The 17,902-nt window shown below is 35.7% G+C and overlaps 1 protein-coding gene across 1 annotated transcript in view; it reads right to left on the bottom strand.

Moving 5' to 3' along the window:
• LEMD3 (LEM domain containing 3) overlaps positions 1–17,902 on the bottom strand; it is a 65,313-nt gene that overhangs the window by 28,667 nt on the left and 18,744 nt on the right. Inside the window, exon 2 of the mRNA XM_077111318.1 lies at positions 11,186–11,223. Coding sequence (XP_076967433.1) covers positions 11,186–11,223 — 38 coding nt within the window. The remainder of the gene's footprint in view (positions 1–11,185; positions 11,224–17,902) is intronic.

The following is a 17,902-nucleotide window of genomic DNA, read 5'->3' as shown; positions in this document are numbered from 1 at the left end:
TTTTGTGTCTGGCTTATTTCACTCAGAACAATGTCCTTAACATTCATCCATGTCGTCACATATATTAGGAGGACTTCATTCCTTTTTATGGCTTAGTAATAGTCCATTGTAGGTATTTATCATATTTTATTTATCTGTTTATTAGCTGATGGGCACATGAATTTCTCCCATGTTTTTGACAACTGTGAATAATGCCGCTATGAATGTTAGTGTGCAAGTATCTGTCCAAGTTCCTTGCTTTCAATTATTTTGGGTATATACCTACTAGAGGAATTGCTGGGTCATACATTAATTCTATATTTAGTTTTCTGAGGAACCACCCAACTGTCTTCTACAGCAGCCGCATCATTTTACATTCCCACCAACAATAAATGAGTGTTCCTAGCTGTCCACATTCTTTCCAACACTTGAAATTTTGTTTTAGTAGTAGCTATTCTAGTGGATGTGAATTAGTATCTCATTACGGTTTAAATTCACAATTCCATAGTACCTACTGATATTAAGCATTTTTTCATGAACTTTTCAGCCATTTATATATCCTCTTTGAAGGAAAGTCTATTCAATATTTTGCCCACTTTTTAACTAGATTGTTTGTCTTTATTGTTGAGTTGCAGGACTTATTTAAATATTCTGGATAATAAACCCTTATAAGATATGTGGTTTCCAAATATTTTCTCCCATTAAGTAGAATGTCCTTCACTTTTGTGATAAAGTCCTTTGAAGAACAAAAGTTTTTAATTTTGATGAGGTCCCATTTATATATTTTTTTCTTTTGTTGTTTGTGTTTTGGATGTAAAGTCTAAGAAACCACTGCCTAACACAAAATCTTGGAGATGCTTCCCTACATTTTCTACCAGGAGTTTTATAGTCCTGGCTCTTTTATTTCAGGATTTGATCAATTTTGAGTTAATTTTTGTATATGGTGTGAGATGGGAGTCCTCTTTCATTCTTTTGCATATGGGATATCCAATTTTCCCAGCACCATTTACTGAAGGGACTATCCTATCCCAACTGAGTGGACTTGGCAGTCTTATCAAAAATCTATTGGCTACAGATGTGAGGATCTATTTCTGAAGCCTCAATTTGATTCTATTTGTTCTATATATCCAGCCTTGTGTCGGTATCATGCTGTTTTGACCACTGCAGCTTTGTAATAAGCTTTAAAGCTAGGAAGTGTGACCCCTCCAACTTCACTCTTCTTTTGTAAGATGTCTTTGGCTATTCAGGGCCCCTTACCCTTCTGAATAAATTTGATAACTGACTTTTCCATTTCTGTAAAGTAGACTGCTGGAATTTTGATTGGGATTTCCTTGAATCCATAAATCATTTTGGGTAGACTTGACATCTTAATATTTAGTCATCTAATTCATAAATACAGAATTTATTTAGGTCTTCTTTGATTTCCTTTAACAATGTATTGTAGTTTTCTGTTTACAAGTTCTTTACATCTTTGGTTAAGCTTATTCCTAGATATTTGATTATTTTAGTTGCTATTGTAAATGAAATTTTTTCTTGATTTCCTCCTCACATTGCTCATTACTAGTGTACAGAAACACTACAGATTTTTTTGCACATCGATCTTGTACCTCACCCCCAGCTGAATTTATTACCTCTTCTAGCTCTGTTGTAGATTTTTGGGGACTTTCATATATAGTCACGTCATCCACAAATAATCACGGTTTTACTTCTTCCTTTTCAATTTGGATGTCTTTCATTTCTTTTTCTTGTCAGTTTAACTGCTCAGGCTAGAACATACAATGTTGAATAACAGTGGTGACAATGGGCATCATTATTTTATTCCATATCGTAAAGCTTTCACTCTTTCACCATTGAGTATTACATCACCTGTGGGTTTTTCACACATGCCCTTTGCTATGTTAAGGAAGTTTCCTTCTATTCCTATTTTTCTAAGTATTCTTATCAAGAAAGGATGTTGGATTTTGCCAAATGCTTCCTCAGGTCAATTGAGAAGATCTCATGATTTTTTCCCTTCATTTTGTTAATGTGCTGTATTACATTAACTGATGTTCTAATGCTGAACCACCCTTAGGTATGTGGGTAAAACCCATTTAATCACAGTATATAATTCTTTTAATGTGCTCTTGGATGCAATATGCAAATATTTTGTCAAGGATTTCTGCATCTATACTGATTAGAAAAATTGGTCTGTAATTTTCTTTTCTTGTAGTATCTCTATCTGGCTTTAATATCAGGATGATATTGGCCTCAGACTGAATTAAGTAGTGTTTCCTCCTCTTCAAATTTTTTTTTTGGGTGGGGTAGAATTTGAGCAGAATTGGTATTAATATTTGGAATGATTAGGAGAATTCACCTGTGATGTGGTCATAAGCCTTTGTTTGTTTAGAGGTTTTTGATGACTAATTAAATCTCTATACTTGTAATTGGTCTGGAAATCTATTTCTTCTACAATCAGTGGAGGCTGTTAGTGCATTTCTAGGAATTTTGTCCATTTCCTCTGGGTTGTCTAATTTGTTAGCATATAGGTAATCACAGTATTCTCTAATGATTCCCTTTATTTCTGTGGGGACATTAATAATGTCCCCTCTCATTTTTAATTTATTTGTGCCTCTCCTTTTTTCTTTGTCAGTCTAGCTAAGTGTTGTTCAATGTCACTGATTTTTTTTCAAAGAAATAACCTTTGGTTTTGTTAATGTTCTCTGTTTTTTAAATTCTCAATTTCATTTGTTTCTGGTTTCATATTTGTTATTTCTTTCTTTCTGCTTGCTTTAGATTTAGTTTGCTATTCTTTTCTAGTTCCTCCCATTGTGCATTTAAGTCTTTGCTTTTAGCTCTTCCTTCTTTTTTAATACAATCATTTAAGGGTTATAAATTTCCTTCTCAGCAATGTATTTACTGCATCCCATAAGTTTTTTTTTTAATTTTTTTATTAATTAAAAAAATTAACAGACAAAACATTAAGATATCATTCCATTCTACATATACAATCAGTAATTCCTAATATCATCACATAGTTGCATATTCATCATTTCTAGAACATTTGCATCGATTTAGAAAAAAATAAAAAAGACAACAGAAAAAGAAATAAAACGATAACAGAAAAAAAAAGATTATACATGCCATACCCCTTACCCCTCGCTTTCATTTACCACTAGCACTTTAAACGAAATTTATTTTTAACATTTGTTCCCCCTATTATTTATTTATTTATTTTTAATTAATTTAAAAAAATTAACACAACATTTAGAAATCATTCCATTCTACATATGCAATCAGTAATTCTTAATATCATCACATAGATGTATGATCATCATTTCTTAGTACATTTGCATCGATTTAGGAAAAGAACTAGCAAAACAACAGAAAAAGATATAGAATGATAATATAGAGAAAAAAATAATAATAATAAAAAATAAAAAATATATATATATAAAAAAACAAAAAAAACACACAAACAAACAAACAAAAAACTATAGCTCAGATGCAGCTTCATTCAGTCTTTTAACAAAATTACATTACAATTAGGTAGCATTGTGCTGTCCATTTTTGAGTTTTTGTATCTAGTCCTGTTGCACAGACTGTATCCCTTCATCTCCAATTACCCATTATCTTACCCTGTTTCTAACTCCTGCTGGTCTCTGTTACCAATGACATATTCCAAGTTTATTCTCGAATGTCGGTTCATATCAGTGGGACCATACAGTTTTTGTCCTTTAGTTTTTGGCTAGACTCACTCAGCATAATGTTCTCTAGGTCCATCTATGTTATTACATGCTTCATAAGTTTATTCTGTCTTCAAGCTGCATAATATTCCATCGTATGTATATACCACAGTTTGTTTAGCCACTCATCTGTTGATGGACATTTTGGCTGTTTCCATCTCTTTGCAATTGTAAATAATGCTGCTATAAATATTGGTGTGCAAATGTCCGTTTCTGTCTTTGCCCTTAAGTCCTTGGAGTAGATACCTAGCAATGGTATTGCTGGGTCATATGGCAATTCTATATTCAGCTTTTTGAGGAACTGCCAAACTGCCTTCCACAGTGGTTGCACCATTTGACATTCCCACCAACAGTGGATAAGTGTGCCTCTTTCTCCGCATCCTCTCCAGCACTTGTCATTTTCCGTTTTGTTGATAATGGCCATTCTGGTGGGTGTGAGATGATATCTCATTGTGGTTTTGATTTGCATTTCTCTAATGTCCAGGGACGTTGAGCATCTCTTCATGTGCCTTTTGGCCATTTGTATTTCCTCTTCTGAGAGGTGTCTGTTCAAGTCTTTTTCCCATTTTGTAATTGGGTTGGCTGTCTTTTTGTTGTTGAGGTGAACAATCTCTATAAATTCTGGATACTAGACCTTTATCTGATATGTCGTTTCCAAATATTGTCTCCCATTGTGTAGGCTGTCTTTCTACTTTCTTGATGAAGTTCTTTGATGCACAAAAGTGTTTAATTTTGAGGAGCTCCCATTTATTTATTTCCTTCTTCAGTGCTCTTGCTTTAGGTTTAAGGTCCATAAAACCGCCTCCAATTGTAAGTTTCATAAGATATCTCCCTACAATTTCCTCTAACTGTTTTATGGTCTTAGACCTAATGTTTAGATCTTTGATCCACTTTGAGTTAACTTTTGTATAGGGTGTGAGATACGGGTCCTCTTTCATTCTTTTGCATATAGATATCCAGTTCTCTAGGCACCATTTATTGAAGAGACTGTTCTGTCCCAGGTGAGTTGGCTTGACTGCCTTATCAAAGATCAAATGTCCATAGATGAGAGGGTCTATATCTGAGCACTCTATTCGATTCCATTGGTCGATACATCTATCTTTATGCCAATACCATGCTGTTTTGACCACTGTGGCTTCATAATATGCCTTAAAGTCCGGCAGTGTGAGACCTCCAGCTTCGTTTTTTTCCTCAAGATACTTTGAGCAATTCGGGGCACCCTGCCCTTCCAGATAAATTTGCTTATTGGTTTTTCTATTTCTGAAAAATAAGTTGTTGGGATTTTGATTGGTATTGCATTGAATCTGTAAATCAATTTAGGTAGGATTGACATCTTAACTATATTTAGTCTTCCAATCCATGAACACGGTATGCCCTTCCATCTATTTAGGTCTTCCATGATTTCTTTGAACAGTTTTTTGTAGTTTTCTTTATATAGGTTTTTTGTCTCTTTAGTTAAATTTATTCCTAGGTATTTTATTCTTTTAGTTGCAATTGTAAATGGGATTCGTTTCTTGATTTCCCCCTCAGCTTGTTCATTACTAGTGTATAGAAATGCAACAGATTTTTGAATGTTGATCTTGTAACCTGCTACTTTGCTGTACTCATTTATTAGCTCTAGTAGTTTTGTTGTGGATTTTTCCGGGTTTTCGACGTATAGTATCATATCGTCTGCAAACAGTGATAGTTTTACTTCTTCCTTTCCAATTTTGATGCCTTGTATTTCTTTTTCTTGTCTAATTGCTCTGGCTAGAACCTCCAACACAATGTTGAATAATAGTGGTGATAGTGGACATCCTTGTCTTGTTCCTGATCTTAGGGGGAAAGTTTTCAATTTTTCCCCATTGAGGATGATATTAGCTGTGGGTTTTTCATATATTCCCTCTATCATTTTAAGGAAGTTCCCTTGTATTCCTATCTTTTGAAGTGTTTTCAACAGGAAAGGATGTTGAATCTTGTCGAATGCCTTCCCTGCATCAATTGAGATGATCATGTGATTTTTCTGCTTTGATTTGTTGATATGGTGTATTACATTAATTGATTTTATGTTGAACCATCCTTACATACCTGGGATGAATCCTACTTGGTCATGATGTATAATTCTTTTAATGTGTTGTTGGATTCGATTTGCTAGAATTTTGTTGAGGATTTCTGCATCTATATTCATTAGAGAGATTGGTCTGTAGCTTTCTTTTTTTGTAATATCTTTGCCTGGTTTTGGTATGAGGGTGATGTTGGCTTTATAGAATGAATTAGGTAGCTTTCCCTTCACTTTGATTTTTTTCAAGAGTTTGAGGAGAGTTGGTACTAATTCTTTCTGGAATGTTTGGTAGAATTCACATGTGAATCCGTCTGGTCCTGGACTTTTCTTTTTGGGAAGCTTTTTAATGACTGATTCAATTTCTTTACTTGTGATTGGTTTGTTGAGGTCATCTATTTCTTCTTGAGTCAAAGTTGGTTGCTCATGCCTTTCCAGGAACCCGTCCATTTCATCTAAATTGTTGTATTTATTAGCGTAAAGTTGTTCATAGTATCCTGTTATTACCTCCTTTATTTCTGTGAGGTCAGTGGTTATGTCTCCTCTTCCATTTCTGATCTTATTTATTTGCGTCCTCTCTTCTTCTTTTTGTCAGTCTTTCTAAGGGCCCATCAATGTTATTGATTTTCTCATAGAACCAACTTCTGGTCTTACTGATTTTCTCTATTGTTTTCATGTTTTCAATTTCATTTATTTCTGCTCTAATCTTTGTTATTTCTTTCCTTTTGCTTGCTTTGTGGTTAGTTTGCTGTTCTTTCTCTAGTCCTTCCAAGTGGACAGTTAATTTCTGCATTTTTGCCTTTTCTTCTTTTCTGATATAGGCATTTAGGGCGATAAATTTCCCTCTTAGCACTGCCTTTGCTGCGTTCCATAGGTTTTGATATGTTGTGTTTTCGTTTTCATTCGCCTCGAGATATTTACTAATTTCTCTTGCAATTTCTTCCTTGACCCACTCGTTATTGAAGAGTGTGTTGTTCAGCCTCCACGTATTTGTGAATTTTCTGGCACTCCACCTATTATTGATTTCCAACTTCATTCCTTTATGATCCAAGAAAGTGTTGTGTATGATTTCAATCTTTTTAAATTTGTTAAGACTTGCTTTGTGACCCAGCATATGGTCTATCTTTGAGAATGATCCATGAGCACTTGAGCAAAGGTGTATCCTGCTGTTGTGGGATGTAATGTCCTATAAATGTCTGTTAAGTCTTGCTCCTTTATAGTAATATTCAGATTCTCTATTTCTTTATTGATCCTCTGTCTAGATGTTCTGTCCATTGATGAGAGTGGTGAATTGAAGTCCCCAACTATTATGGTATATGTGTCTATTTCCTTTTTCAGTGTTTGCAGTGTATTCCTCACGTATTTTGGGGCATTCTGGTTCAGTGCATAAATATTTATGATTGTTATGTCTTCTTGTTTAATTGTTCCTTTTATTAGTATATAGTGTCCTTCTTTGTCTCTTTTAACTGTTTTACATTTGAAGTCTAATTTGTTGGATATTAGTATAGCCACTCCTGCTCTTTTCTGGTTGTTATTTGCATGAAGTATCTTTTCCCAACCTTTCACTTTCAACCTATGTTTATCTTTGGGCCTAAGATGTGTTTCCTGTGGACAGCATATAGAAGGATCCTGTTTTTTAATCCATTCTGCCAGTCTACGTCTTTTGATTGGGGAATTCAGTCAATTAACATTTAGTGTTATTACTGTTTGGATAATATTTTCCTCTACCATTTTGCCTTTTGTATTATGTATATCATATCTGACTTTCCTTCTTTCTACACTCTTCTCCACACCTCTCTCTTCTGTCTTTTCATATCTGACTCTAGTGCTCCCTTTAGTATTTCTTGCAGAGCTGGTCTCTTGGTCACAAATTCTCTCAGTGACTTTTTGTCTGAAAATGTTTTAATTTCTCCCTCATTTTTGAAGGACAATTTTTGCTGGGTATAGAATTCTTGGTTGGCAGTTTTTCTCTTTTAGTAATTTAAATATATCATCCCACTGTCTTCTAGCTTCCATGGTTTCTGCTGAGAAATCTACACATAGTCTTATTGGGTTTCCCTTGTATGTGATGGATTGTTTTTCTCTTGCTGCTTTCAAGATCCTCTCTTTCTCTTTGACCTCTGACATTCTAACTAGTAAGTGTCTTGGAGAACGCCTATTTGGGTCTATTCTCTTTGGGGTGCGCTGCACTTCTTGGATCTGTAATTTTAGATCTTTCATAAGAGTTGGGAAATTTTCAGTGATAATTTCTTCCATTAGTTTTTCTCCTCCTTTTCCCTTCTCTTCTCCTTCTGGGACACCCACAACACATATATTTGTGCGCTTCATATTATCATTAAGTTCCCTGATCCCCTGCACAAATTTTTCCATTCTTTTCCCTATAGTTTCTGTTTCTTTTTGGAATTCAGATGTTCCATCCTCCAGTTCACTAATTCTATCTTCTGTCTCTTTAAATCTACCATTGTAGGTATCCATTGTTTTTTCCATCTTTTCTACTTTGTCCTTCAATCCCATAAGTTCTGTGATTTGTTTTTTCAGACTTTCTGTTTCTTCTTTTGTTCATCCCATGCCTTCTTCATGTCCTCCCTCAATTTATTAATTTGGTTTTTGAAGAGGTTTTCCATTTCTGTTCGTACATTCAGAATTAGTTGTCTCAGCTCCTGTATTTCATTCGAACTATTGGTTTGTTCCTTTGACTGGGCCATATCTTCAATTTTCTTAGCGTGATCCGTTATTTTCTGCTGGCGTCTGGGCATTCAATCAGATTTCCCTGGGTGTGGGACCCAGTAGGTTGAAAGATTTTCCTGTGAAATCTCTGGGTTCTGTTTTTCTTATCCTGCCCAGTATGTGGCGCTTGTCTGTCTGCGGGTCCCACCAGTAAAAGATGCTGTGGCTCCTTTAACTTTGGAAAACTCTCGCTGTGGGGGAAGTTCGCCAGCTGAAGCGGCTTGGGGGAGTTCCGATTCAAATCTCCCAGCCGGCCCGGAAGTTTGCACATGGGGGGGGGGGGGCGCCGGCCTCCGCGGCTTGGGGGAGTGCCGGTCCAAATCTCCCAGGTGGCCCGGGAAGTCAAGCATGGCGTGGGGCACCAGCCGCCGCAGCTTGGGGGGGTGCCGATCCAACGTTCCCAGCCGGACCGGGAAGCCACATGTGTGGAAGGGACCCCGGTCGCCGGCCTCCACGGCTTGGGGCACTTCCTATCCAATTCTCCCAGCCGGCCCGGGTGGCCGCGCGTGGGAGGGGGCGCCGGCCACCGCGGCTTGAGGGGACTGCCTGTCCAATTCTCCCAGCTGGCCCGGGAAGGAGGGAGGGAGGGACTCCGGCCGCCAGCCGCCCCGACCCGGGGAAGCGCGTGCCCCTCGGGTATCTCACCGCAGCGGATTCTCCCTGCCAGTTCAGCCTTTCCAGAATGGGGTACGCTGTCTTTTTGGTCTCTGTCGTGGCTCCGGGAGCTGTTCTGTACCGTTTCTATTTCTTTAGTACCTGTTCTGGAGGAGGAACTAAGACCCACGCGTCTTACTAAGCCACCATCTTCTCTGGAAGTCCCATCCCATAAGTTTTGATATGCTCTGGTCTTGTATTCATATGTCTCAAGATATTTACTAACTTTCCTTGGAATTTCTTCTTTGACCCACTGATCGTTTAAGAGTGTGTTACTTAGCTTCCATATATTTGCGGACTTTTCAGTTCTCTGCCTGTTACTGATTTCCAGCTTCATTCCATTATGGTCAGAGATGATGCTTTGCAAAATTTCAATCTTTTTAAATTTATTGAGACTTGTTTTGTGACCCAATATGGGGTCTATCCTGGAGAATGACCCACGCGCATTTGTATATCCAGGTGTTTTGGGATGTGATGCTCTGTATATGTCTGTTAAATCTAGTTCATTTGTCATATTATCCAAGCTCTCTGTTTCCTTACTGATCTTCTATCTAGATATTTTGCCTCTTGATGTGAGTGGTGCATTGAGGTCTCTAAGTATTATTATAGAGTTGTCTGTTTTATCCTTCAGTTTTGCCAGTATTTACCTCACCTATATTGGGGCAACATGGTTAGGTGCACAAAATATTTATGATTGCTATTTCTTCTTGTGTGGACTATCTCTTTTATTAAAACAGAGTGTCCTTTGTCTCTAATACCAGCTTTTTATTTAAAGATCTACAAATAAATTCCTATTTAAAGTAAGCTGTCAAGGACCCTTTCATTAAAACTTTTCATTGAATTAGAAATAATTTCCTAAGTTGAAATAACTACCTTTCAAGTGTCTTTCTGGTAAGGTCTGGATATCCTTCTCTAAAGCAAAGTGCTTATTCTTGTGATAAAAAATCAAACTGGAGGATAATTCCACCAAATTTTCTCATATACTATCACCTTTGAATATTTCCCTCTTTTATCCTCAACCAATATTCTCTTCTAACATACTTTCAATTGCTTATCAAGTATCTAAATAAATAATAATGGATTATAAATACTCCATTATAAATGGCACAGAATAAACACTCAATATAAGTGAACTACCATTATCATCATTATAATTATTACTATTATTCTGAGGTTCAGAACTTTGGTTTCCTTATAGAGAAAATTACACCGAAGAAAATAAAGTCCTGTATTTCCAATATTCAGTGATTATACATCATATTTTAGTACTATACAATATTGCCACTGATAAGGTCAACTCTTTAGAAAAATACTATCGACACAATAGAATATTACTAAAAATAATCATTCCAAAGCCCTATTCTAACAATCTAACATAATATTCTGTGGCTCTAATTATACATTATTCCACATCCTTTAGTACAACAGGTAATGCTTTTGATATTGGCCATACAATGGTCAGTTAATATAATTAAAAAATTAACCAATTGCTTATTACGAGCTCAAATATCTTAAATCTTCAAAGTACCTAACATGATGATAATTTTCAAAATATTTATGCAAATAAAATTTAAGCTAAAATATTACAGCATCCTTAAAAAACAAAAAGGAAATGGAATCATAAAAATGGGTAGCCTAAGGGATATATATCATTTCTAAATACTTTGCCATCCTCACAGTTGAACAGATATGTCAATGTGCAAAGGATCCAAAGAGAGACAGGATGAGGGCAAAGAGAACAAAGTCTGCTGGGCATCCAACAACTTAAGACAATAGATATAATTCTTAGGGTCTAGGAGTAAGATCAGATCCCCAGATGATATGCTATTGCTATTCTATTTGGCAACTGGCTTTTACTTAAAGTCATAACAAACAGTTCAGCTTCTAGGAACAAAACTGTATCAGATCTAATTAATACTATATTTAACGATAACTCAGAATAAGAAAACTTATTGCTACAGCCTATAAGAACTTAAAAACTTACTATTTTTAGTTAACAATGATCCTAATACTTTTATAACACAAAATATGACACAAAATATCAGCATTATGATCTTTTACTTACTTGTATGTTTCCCAATGTTTCACCAACGGGGTTTTTTACTACCAAGGAAAGAAAAAAGAAAACCATTAGCATCATTTGAAAGTGAGAATTAGAATTCCCCTACACAAGCCCTCTGTACAAGTCAACATGTATTTTGCTAAAACATTGACATACAAACACAATGTAAACAAACCAATGATAATAGTTAGGGAATTAATTTTCAGACTTACCAATCTTACCATTCTCTCCTTAAATTTGTGTTTCTTCTCTATAATCATCAAAAGCATGTGCTCTGATGTCAGAGTGGCTGGATTCATGTTCTAACTCTGTCACTTAACAAGACCTTGAACTAGTATCTACTTAGCCCTCTAAGATGTAGTTTCTGCTTCTAAATAGGAGGAATAACAATAGTAGCCACCTTATATAGGTGCTGTGTAGATTAATGAGATAAACTATATAAAATGCTTGGCATAGTGCCTGGAACTAAATAAACACTCAATAAATGTTACTTCTTGTTGTTGTTGTTGTTGTTGTTAATGGTCTTAACTATCTATATCACCTGTTTTGACCTTAACTTGATTTCTCTTCAAAATATGAACTAAAGCAGTTAACCTCTTAAGGAATCTACTTTATTACAGTTAAAATTATTAACTATAAAATAATGTACAGTTATTTGTAAACTGACAATTCATTTAGAATTTTGACTTTAAATGATTAAAAACAAACAAACAAAAACATATCAAACTTTTTAATCCTTGCTAAAACCTAGAAAAGTGGCAAGGAAAGGAAAAAATTTTTCAGGTCAAAGTAGCTAAGAATTAATTTTCAATATTAAATAACCCTGAATTTCTAATACCTTAACATCACTTTTCAATTCAATCTCTTTCACTCCCCCTTCCCAAAAGACAGAAACAAGTTTACAGCTGATTATGCAGCATCTCTCATGACTATTATTCAGAACCTCCCCCTTATCAATTACTTCATTTTCATATTACATGCAAAAATACTGAAAACTTTTAGATACTGGATCTCTATAATCCAGATCACAATTAAGAGAAACTGATCCTACAAAGTAGTTCACACTGACCAGGTTTCCTTTCTAAGACACTTTTCTATTTTTATTTGCAAAAACAGGAAGTCCCATAGAAACCAGGAACCGCCTGATTCTAAGAAAGTTCATGTTTAAAACTAGCTTAACAAGGTACAATCAAAAAACAAGAAAAAAAAAGTATCCTGTTATCATCTAAGGATTTTGCTAACAGATTTTTAAATAATAAATTTCTAGACAGCAAAAGGATCTGAATATTGGGAAAATCTTAGGAAAGACAAAAGATCATAAGTACTCAAAAGAAGGAGAGAAGACATAATGTAGCTTGAAGATTACATAAAATGCTGAGAATAAGAGGATGTTTATACCAAAAAAATACTCTTTTTAAAAATATTAAAAACTTCTTAATGTAAAATTAGAACAATTTAAATAAAATTATATCTAGCTTTGGATGTAACTAAAGCTGTATTTTTTGGCTTTTAAATACTGCCAACAGTTGCCTTCTCAATCTGCTAAAAATAAACTAGTGAAATAATATTAATTATCAAATATTTTACTTACTCTTTGTAAGAAGTACAGTTCTAAGAAATATAAACACATACAAAATCTATGAAACAGGCTTTGATCTCTATGAAGAAAGACCATGCTAGCATTACATTTTGACTGTATACAAAATTATTTTTTCTCAAATGGAAAACTAGCTCTGCAAATATCTCTATTAAATCATTTACTATATGAAATCATTGCCCTCCCCCTACGTGGAACATGATATCCAGGGGTAAAGTCTCCGTGGCAGCACGGGAGATGACTCCCAGGACGAGTATGACCCTGGTACCATGGGATCAACAATTTCAACGTAACCAAAAGGGGAAAAGGAGTGTAACTAATAAAGTATTAGCAACTGAGACAGTTCAAATAGAGTCAAGAGGCTACTCTGGAGGTCACTCTTACGCAAACTTCAGTTAGACATTGCTATCTGTCATAACTTGCCAAACCCCAACCAAAACCATTCCAGCCAATCCTAAAGAACACCTAGGGCAATACAGAAGATTCTACAAAGGTTCCATGCACTAGGATAACTTTCCAGAAACCTACAACCTCCAGATGGGTCCCTGGCCCAGATAGGTCCTAAAACCCAGAGGACCCAATCTCTCCAGAACATCAGCTAGTTCCATTTCCCTATCCCATATTACTGACAATCCCTTCCAACATGAAAAAGTTACAATGGCCATAGTACAAATACCTCTAAAGAGTGGGATAGAAAGATCAAAGGTGATGGTGGAATTATACAGAGAAGGTAAGGTTTAACAAATGAATATGATTGCTGAATCATTAAACTGGTATCTATTTTAGTCTCCTGTATCTTACAGCAGATAGAAGTAAGAACCTAAAATTGTGGAACTGTAGCCATACCAAACTCTGAAATCTGTTCTACAACTAATTGTTGTGCTAAGCTTTGAAATTTATTGTTTTGTGTATATGTTATTTTTCACAAAAAAAGAAAAAAAAGTCGATTGTGATGATAAAAAGATATTTATTACTTCTAGCCTCCATTGTTCTGGAACAGCTAGAAGGAAAAACCTGAGATGGTGGTATGGTAGCCCATGACAAACTCTGGATCTGTCCTGTAACTACTGCTGAAGAGTGCTTTGAAAACTTGCTTTTTATCTTCTTTGCTTTGTATATAAGTTATATTATACAAGAAAAAAAGTAAAAAAAAAAAAACCACCATGAAACAAAAAATAAAATGTTTAATTTTTACTAGTTCAATTTAGTGCCATCAAGGACCCTAGAAGATCCTAAAATGACATCCATTATTGTCATTATTGGGTTTTTGAGGTAAATAAAAGACTTGAATCTGTTAAAAAAAAAAAAAAAAAAAAGAAAAGAAAAGAAAAAAATCATTTATTATAAATTGGGGATATTCTTTCACCAGACTGCTCTACTGTGAGCTTCTCAGGAGAAGGACCATGTATTATTCTAGTTTGTATTTTCACCGCCAAGCACAGTATCACAAATACATTTAGTTCACTAAAAGTGCTAGTTGTGCTATCTAGCTTAAGTCCACTCTTCTTCATTCTACTGAAGTGAAAACATAAAATTCTGCAGGAAGCTGGAGACGGGTATGTTCTGAGCAACTGGGAATGGAGGGTAATAAGATGACACAGAGAAAGCTAAAGAGGAGAACAAAAACTGTTGAAAAATATTGTTCTGCTGTTCATATCTTTCTAGATTTCTGCCTCTTTACTCATGGGTTAAGATATCTGAGAATATAACATATCTAAAAGCAACAGTACATTTTCCACGCTTTTTTTCTACCTTTTTGGCACAATTTCTGTTACAAATTTTTCTCAACATGCCTCATGACAACTGTCACCTATTAAATTAAAAAACAGACATAATAAACTATCAAGAGTAAAACCTCGCCTTGAGGTTAAGTTTTAGAAAGTAAATTCCATACAAGAACTCCAACTAAAGTTAAAATCTCTCTAATTTCTGAGAGGTATCTTCCCACATCTAATTTTTCTTCCCCCAAACTATTCCACATTTCTAAAAACATATCAATATTTTACGTTTCATATAAATTATCTAGTCTTTAAAATAACAATACATATTGTTACCCTTGGTGAAAATATCCCACTAGGCAACTGTAAGGAAGAAACCTTACTCCAAAAATGTTATCTCACAGCAAAAATTTTCCACCTCATTTATTAGTCAGCCTCTTTTCTAGGGATTGACCTGAAACTGAATTGTATTTCTTATCCCTTATTCTAAAGCAATGATAATGCCATGATGGTACCTCAAAATTCTTTCTGCCATCCCCAAAAGAACAATCATGAAGCCACTGTTGACTTGGAATTGTCCTCTTTTTGTATTGCTTACTCTCAAATTTTCTTTTTCTACTAATTTTCCTGGTTTAGCCATTTTGTCTTCAATTCTCGTTTGGGTTATTTCAAACCTCCTATACACCAAACTTTCCTCCATAAACGTCCTTAATATTTTAACTTCTCTTCCCTTTAAACTATCCTAATATCTATTAAAAAAAAATCAAATTTCTAAAACGTCCTTTATTGTACTAGTACTACTACATCCCTAAAATCTTCCCTAAAAATGTATCACATATACATTTAGTTCACCATTTGCTTCAAGCAATTAATTTTTATCCTGTGATATTTTTGTATTTAGACACATGTTGATTCTCCTTCTCAAAACATCCCCCAGGGTGGGCCACGGTGGCTCAGCGGCAAGAACGCTTGCCTGCCATGCCAGAGGACCCGGGTTCGGTTCCCGGTGCCTGCCCATGTAAAAAAAAAAAAAATGCCCCCCCCCCCCCCACACACACTCACCAATTCCAAAAATGTTACTAGTTTTATTGATCCCTTCTGGCAAATGTAAACTTTTTTTTCCATTCTCTAAAACTGAGATAAAATTTATCTGTAACTATGATTTCCCAGATAAAAAGGAAAACATTGCAAAGATGCCTACAGTCTGATATCTTTTAAAGTACATGTTGAACCAGATAAATTGACTAATGTCCTGTCAGACTCAACTTTGGTCATTCAGTGGCAGTAAAGGGAAGAAAAGTGTGTGATGATCACCAGTTCTTTCACAACCTGGAAAGAAAGTTTATCCACACTTAGCAAATAGTGAGTACGTACCTTGTGCTAGGCACTGGAAATGTGGCAGTGAATAAAACAAAAACTATCCCTGCCTTCATGGAGTTTAGGTTCCAGTGGGTAAGACAAACAATGAAAAATAAATTAGAAAATATATAGTATGTCAGATGGTATAAATGCTTTGGAAGAAAAGAAGCAGATATGGAATTTGATATGTAGGGTGGTGAGAGAATTTTAAATACAATGATCAAGGAAGATATCTAAAAGATATCTAAAAGATATCTAAAAGAAGTTTGTAGAGAGAATAGCAAGTGCAAAGGCTGAGATGGTAGCATGTCTGGCATATTATTCCTGGAAATGGAAGAAGGAAGGAAAGTGTGGCTGGAGCAGAGTGGATAAGAAGGCAAGTAGGAAGAAGGAAATGAAGTTAAGAGTGTTAAGATTATTTAAGGAGTCAGTAGGTACAGATCATGTAGCGCCTTGAAGACAACTGAAAGGATTTTTATATTTTACTCTGAGTGAGAAACCTCAGAGAATTGGGAGCATATGTTATCTGGCTTATGATTTAAAAAAAAAAAAAAAGAAAGGCACATGTAATAAGGTGGCAGGCCACTGTATGGCCTAAGTTTAATAGTCCAAAGCATTTGGAGAATAAATGACTTGCTATTTATGACCCAGGAAAACAAAGGAAATAGTACATTCAGGCTGCTTTCCTTTCACTATCTCTGGATCAGCAGACAATTTTGGTCTACCTGTAAATTTTTCTGCTCTGAATAGTTGGAATTACTATCATTATCAGTATACCGAAATATTCTGGCACAAAGGCTCTGAACCTTTGATCCATCTGGTCTTCCTTAAGCCCAAATGTTTTCCCTCTCCTTCATTCTATCTTCAACGCCCAGTTTGTAGCTCTGCTACAATCATGCAAAACTTCTATAACCACTGCAGCACATAGTAACTGTTCTCAGAAATCCTATTGTATTTACTCTCCCCTTTACTACCATATATTATGATTTAATTCTTTGGTTTGTTCCCTCACGTATTAAAATTGCAAAATCTCTATCAATGCCTTCAGACACTGGGTGCTAAATACATGCTGAAAGAACAGAAGATTGAATGCATATTATAGTCTCCTGGAATAACAGCTTCACCAACATCAAGGGGTAATAACCAATCAAGGTGCAAGGAGCCAGGGCCCCGGCCCCACCTCAGCCCCTTCTCTATTTTGAGAGCAAGTCATACAGCTGCCTACATGACCAGGACAGACATTAAATGTCAAAGAATACACAATTCCCCTTCTCTAATCAAGCCTCAAGAGACTCTAAACATTATAAGCTGTAGCCCACGCTCTCCTCCTCTCCCAGGCTCCTTCCTCTCTCTCGGTCTTGGGTGGAATGCTGGCTTTCATTTCCCAACTAGCCACCTTGGGAAGTATCTTCCTCCTGTCCATAAGTACCTAATTAAAACTTACAGCTAATCTTATTCCAAGTTCTTTGGTCTTGGGATTGTACTGGGTTGGAACAAAAGGTCACTCTGTAACCCTTTCCTTCGAATTAAAAAGTTCTATTTATTGAGCTCTTACTATGACAAGGCATGCTAATACCAGGTACTCATGAAGCACTTCATTTCATCCTTACTATGACACTATTTAAAGGCAATTATTACCTGTTTTTGTAGGCAGAGCAACTGAAGCGGTAAAGTTAGGATGCTGCCTTGAGATCAACAGTGTTCTAGTTTGCAAGGTGCCAGAATGTTATATACCAGAAACAAAATGGCTTTTAAAAAGGAGAATTTATTATGTTGCAAGTTTATAGTTCTAAGGCTGTGAAAATGTCCAAATCAATACACCAACAAGAGGTTACCTTTACCTCTTGTTGTCAGAGAGGTGCTAGCCTTCTCTTGCGGCTTCTCGTTTCATGAAGCTTCCCCAGGGGCGTTTTCCTTCCCCGGGGGTGTTTTCCTTCTCGATCTCCAAAGGTCTTAGGCTGAGTGGGCTCAAAAGCTTTTTTCAAAATGATTCCCTCTTAAAGGGCTCCAGTAAGCAACTCCACCTTGAATGGGAAGGTCATATCT

This window comes from Tamandua tetradactyla, chromosome 7, assembly GCF_023851605.1.
Source record: "Tamandua tetradactyla isolate mTamTet1 chromosome 7, mTamTet1.pri, whole genome shotgun sequence".
Classification (NCBI taxonomy): domain Eukaryota; kingdom Metazoa; phylum Chordata; class Mammalia; order Pilosa; family Myrmecophagidae; genus Tamandua; species Tamandua tetradactyla.
Note: the sequence above shows the minus strand (reverse complement) of the source record. Positions and strands in the feature narration are given on the sequence as shown.